This window comes from Eleginops maclovinus, chromosome 5 (assembly GCF_036324505.1).
Source record: "Eleginops maclovinus isolate JMC-PN-2008 ecotype Puerto Natales chromosome 5, JC_Emac_rtc_rv5, whole genome shotgun sequence".
Lineage (NCBI taxonomy): Eukaryota > Metazoa > Chordata > Actinopteri > Perciformes > Eleginopidae > Eleginops > Eleginops maclovinus.
This window is the reverse complement of record NC_086353.1, coordinates 2,763,807-2,769,019: the sequence shown is the minus strand read 5'-3', so window position 1 is coordinate 2,769,019 and position 5,213 is coordinate 2,763,807. Positions and strand designations below refer to the sequence as shown.

The window sequence follows — 5,213 nt, the reverse complement described above, 5'->3', positions numbered from 1 at the left end:
AAGTTTTCTCCTGGCTGCGGCTCTGAATGGCGGCTGAAAGCGGCGGGGGCCCCGGCATAAACACACACAGGCCCCCATTCATCCGCTCGCTGTGTGATCAACCTTGAACAGTGGAAGGCGTGTTATTGCAGCAGAGAGGGGGAGGAGACAGAGAGAGAGAGCGGAAGAAGGGAGGGAGGGAGGGGTGGGGGGGGAGACGGTGACTCAGGAATTCCACCGAAGATCACGTGACCCCTGAGCAAGGCATTTATATCCACCCTCAGGGGCCCCTCTGCACTCCTTCGTGTTATTTTTCAAGTTGAAACCAGACGAATGTGACGCAGAGATATTATCCACACATGAAGAACCATGTAGAATATTCACTTTAAAATAGTCAAAAATAAGCCAAATTTCGACAAAAAAAATAGCAAAATAAACGTAGCTAAATCCTCTCTGACAGAAGTGGTTTAGTCAAAACAAGCCGAATGTGACGGAGAGAGAGTATCCACATGGGAATAGCCACAATATGTAGAATATTCATATAAAAAGAACTCAAAAATGAGCCAAATGTGTGTGCCATTCGGATACCAAAATTGACAAAATCAACAAGATTGAGGCTAAATCCTCTGACTGGAGCTATTTTGTCAGATGAAGCAGCTTTGTTGTGAAGCTCGGAGTCCCTGGGGGCCAAAAGAGAACCCAGAGGCGCCTCCGTCATCCTCACAGAGCGAGTTAAGTGGAAAAACCGGTGACGAACCCATCCTTACTGTCCCAGCCGCGCATGACCTCACGTCTCCTGTATGCTTCACTAGAAGCAGGGCGTGGGATCCGTCAACAACAGCCGTGATTTGTTCTTAAAGAATGAAACCGGCCTGATGAGCTGTCGGCTTGAGTCTGTGCCAAGACGGATTGTTAGTCGTCAGCAACGTGAGGAGACAATCCAGAAGACACATATTGTCAGAAGCGTTTTGACGCATCAACAAACGCCCGAGTGTTTCCACGGCAGACTATTTTTAGCCGCTCGTTATCTCCCAGCTCTCGCAGGACACGAAGCAGCGAGCGACCTCGGCCCGCCTACGTGTGATTTACTGTACAAAACATTTATGCAACACACTTCTACCCCGGCCTTCACCCCCTCCCTCTATCTCCCTCCTCAACTTTTCTTCCACCCACTCTTCCCTGGAAGCCGGTTTGTTCCTGTTGGAAGGTATTGCATCATGGCTGAATCACAAGGATGACTCTCAACCCAACTCCTGGCTCACTGATTATGGAAAATAAGCAAAACCACAGAGACACTAGAGGTATTATTACAAGGTCTGAAACTGTATTTGGCAAGTTTTCTCTTAAACAAGTGCATACATGTACAGCTAGAAGCATTTTTTCTTTGTTTTTTTTATTTATTTTTTTGCCAAGTGCTCAGATTAGTCACATTCTATGTTGGACAGGACTGTCTCCAGACTTAAAGTACACCAAAGAAACAAGTGTGAGGGGGGGCAGGAGCCTGTTATGAAGAGTACATACCTTTTCATCTTCAAAAATATAGAAACACAATGTATTGAAAAAGAAAAAAATCAAAAAAATGATACAGCCATGTTAACGAAGTATACACTTCCCTTGTGTCCAATATGTACATGTCTCTCTGGGGCCTGCTGGATGAGTTATATTATCGGGGTGTGTGTGTGTTACTGTATGTCCTGCTGCTGTTGCCGTAGTCGGATTACAAAAAGGGAAAAAGAGTTCCAGAAAAACAGCTGGTAAACAATTTCAAGGGTCCCGCTCCTTTTTTACTTTTATGTCCCCGGCCAAGATGGTGGCTATTTCCCCTTGCATGAAGGCCCAGGGCACATTGGAGCCGACCAGCGGGCAGCGCTCTCCACTGGGGCAGTAAACCTCCCCGGTGGCGCCCTGCTGCTTGATGCTCTCCCGGGAGCAGGGGAAGCAGAACTTATGTGAGGGAACCGACGGGCACTGGACGAAGTGAGTGTCCTCGAGCCGCTCGTGGCACAGAGTGCAGCACAGCGGCACGCTGCCCGGCGGCACAGAAGAGTCTGGGATGCTCTGCAGGGGCGCTGCATGGGGGTCCAGAGCGGAGGGGTTGGCACTGACAGACCCCTCCCTCTGCGCCAGCCTCCTCTGTGAGGCCGAGGATGGCGACAGGGGGCTGCCGCTGTTCCGCCGTGCGCCCGCCGTGGTGGAGTGTACCTGGTTGCCGTCCTTCGGTGAGCCCGTGCTGCCCGCGTTATCCGTGGCGAGGATGAGCGCCGCCATGGGGGACTGGCCGTTCTGGGCTGTGGCGGCTTCGGGTGGCGTGGTGCGGGAGTGGGGGGAGATGGTGGAGGGGGGAGCGGAGGAGAAACCTGGATGGGAAACTGGGGGCATCTTCAGAATCTCAGAGGGCGAGGGGTGCCACTGCTGGCCTTCACCGCCGTTCATCTTGGGGGCGCTGCCCTCACCGTCTGGCTCGGGGGAGGCTTTTCTCTTCATGCTCCGCGGGTGCTTCCCCCTGTCTGAGGCAGAGGAAAAGGAAGAGGGAGGGTTAACACAACCGCACTACACACAAACACTCCAGCATGCTGCTTTGTGAATAATGAAACACAGGAAATTTCTCTCCACACACACACACCGAATAAAGCTTTGTTTATGTCGCTGCTGTTCTTTGCCAGACCTCCGCGTGCACAGAGGTGAACGAGGACATTTCAGCAGCGTGGCATTACCCAGCATGTCAGCAGCATGCGTACAATGTGCTGACACATAATACCAGTGCTATTAGGTTCCTGCTTTTAATGGAGCATGCCAATTCAACATATCCCACTGCTGGGGAGAAGCAAAAACACAGAAATAGTCCTATCCCTGCAGGGGTGTAAAGTAGATAAGTACATTTACTTAAAATGTTGAGATAGTTGTCTTTACTGGACAATGTTTTGGTTCTTTGTACTTTTACTCCACTACATTTATTTAAATACCTTTAGTTACTTTGCAGATTTGGATAAATGATGTGAAATATAAACACTTTCTAGACTTCAGTTACACCTGGAGTTAATCCACAAGCTACCCTGCAGTATACAAGTCATTAAAACCAGCTGCACCTGATTAACACATACATGCTAATCAAAATATATGATATATTATTCTGAAATGTGCCAATCTGCATAACGAGTACATTTACTTTTGGTACTTTTAAGTATAATGTGATGCTACATTTACTTGAGTAACATTTTGAATGCAGGACTTTCACTTGTAGCAGAGTATTCCTACACTGTGATACAACATCCAAGTACTTCTCCCACCTCTGGAAAAAAAGAGAAACACAGAAATAGTCCTATACCTGTTTTTGAGGAAGTGGCACTGGTTTCATATGCCATAACCCTCTGCATGGCGGCGTGGTCCTTCTTAAACCTGCTGTCGAAAGTGTGCACCATCAGGTCCCTCACTGTTTTGCCTTTGCCTATCCACTCCTTGTGGCTGTCAGACATGTCCTGCAGACTATCCGGCCTGTGTTTCATGTCTTTCATCTCCTTCTGCTCCCCAGGCGCGGCCAGCACCCCGGCCAGACCCATCAGAGGGCGGCCGTTCAGCGGATGTATGGTTGGTATGCCGCCGTTCACCAAAGGCACCAGGTTGGGAGGAACCGTGCTAGTCCTGCGCGGGTTTGGGCTTTGTCGGTTCAGCTCTGGAGGCTCGTCTGGTTTTGGAAAGCCATTCGGTAAAGGGAGGCCGTTTGCTTGCCTTCCTCCACCCTGGTACTCCGGTCCGAGGCGCGGCGGCCGGTCGGACAGCGGGTAGCGGTCCAGCGGCTGCGGGGGACGCGAACCCGGGTCTCCTGCTCCTCCTACACCAGCCGAGTGGTTCATCTTATCGTGTTGGTGGTGCTGGTGGTGGTTCTTCCCCGGTCCTGGGGATCTACCATCCTGGAAACCATGCGCTCTCTTCAGCTGCCGCGCCGTCTCGATCACAAACTCAATCCGGTCTGCACCCTCGTAGTTGACGCATCCGCGGCACACGGCCTCGGTAAAATCCCAGATCATGGCCCACGGCATGCGGGGTAAATCACACAGATAGCAGGACTGCCTTCTGGAGGCAGCAACCGCCGCGGAGGACATGCTGTTAAAATCGGATGCAAAACTCTCCAAAGTGTGGGTCTGTTGGAAGAAATAATCACAACATAGAAATAAAAAATGTTTTATTTCCCTCCTTTAAAGATCAGCAGTCACACCTTCATGGCAGTAGTTGTGTCCTTCGCCTCGGCGCGCCTCCGTCTGAAGCTCGTGCTTACAATTCAGCTCGAGCTCTCTCAATGTAGGGCCGTGACGTCAGCGCCGACACTCTCGTGCTCCAGGGTTCTATTTACTGGATTTTTCTTCGAAGACCCCTCAGGGCGCATGCGCACCGTTTCTCTCTATCTTTATCCGGAGCTTTACACACAGTGAGAAGTGTGCGAGAGGAGGTGTCACTCTGTGCTGGTTTGACTGAGACAAAAATAAACACAGAAATGTCCTGAATCAGGTTTATTGTCAGGTACGTTTAACATACCAGACTTTTTCTTTGGTGTTTTGCAACCAGTATCTTGTTGTTGTTTCTGTAAATCCTGACAACGCTTTGAACATTTTGCACATTTCTGCTCTTTTTAAATCTGCACAGCTTTCACCTATAAAGTATTTGTCATATTTTATTATATTTAACTTTACTCAGTTTCTTACATATTTATATTTTGTGTAAATATTGTCTCTATTTTTAATATGTTACAATGGTCTTTCAAATAGCTTTTATAATAGTAGTTGTGTACCATTTACAACAGAGCCAATATATGTATGTATAACCTACTCAGTAATAAAACCAATTCTGTTTCTGATTCTCAGTTAAAAATAAACATTATGAGAAACTTGACAAATACATTTTTTTATTAAAGTATGAAAATTCTTGAACAAATATTGAGAAATGTGTCGATTTGTAAACATACAAATAAACGTACAGTTTTTCAAGTAGTGGTTTTTTGTAGAAATGGGCAAAATCTTAACCAAAAGTGCAAAAGTTAGCATATCTGATGCCATTGAGAAAAGGCACCCTAAAGCTTCCTGTTAGCTAACCAGTAGTGGAATATAACGACGTACATTTACTCAAAATTACTCTTAGGTTTTTTACTTGAGTATTTCTCTTTGACAGTACTCCTTTTAGAAACACATATTGTAATTTGTTCTACATAACTTTGTCTGACAACATCAAATACTATCTACTTT

At 47.5% G+C, this 5,213-nt stretch overlaps 1 protein-coding gene across 1 annotated transcript; it reads right to left on the bottom strand.

Moving 5' to 3' along the window:
• Window positions 1–1,281: 1,281 nt before the first annotated feature.
• Window positions 1,282–4,397, bottom strand: irf2bp2b (interferon regulatory factor 2 binding protein 2b). Its single transcript, XM_063884141.1, has 2 exons — window positions 3,305–4,397; window positions 1,282–2,486 (listed from the first exon to the last, which is right to left on the bottom strand). The coding sequence occupies exons 1-2, from the start codon at window positions 4,077–4,079 to the stop codon at window positions 1,744–1,746; spliced, it is 1,518 nt and encodes a 505-aa protein (XP_063740211.1). The 5' UTR covers window positions 4,080–4,397; the 3' UTR covers window positions 1,282–1,743.
• Window positions 4,398–5,213: the final 816 nt, after the last annotated feature.

Coding starts and splice junctions, on each gene's coding strand:
- irf2bp2b (XM_063884141.1), bottom strand. CDS start 4,079: ATGTCCTCCGCGGCGGTTGCTGCCTCCAGAAGGCAGTCCTGCTATCTG. Junction 2,487..3,304: donor TGCCACTTCCTCAAAAACAG/GTATAGGACTAT, acceptor CCTCTGCCTCAG/ACAGGGGGAAGCACCCGCGG.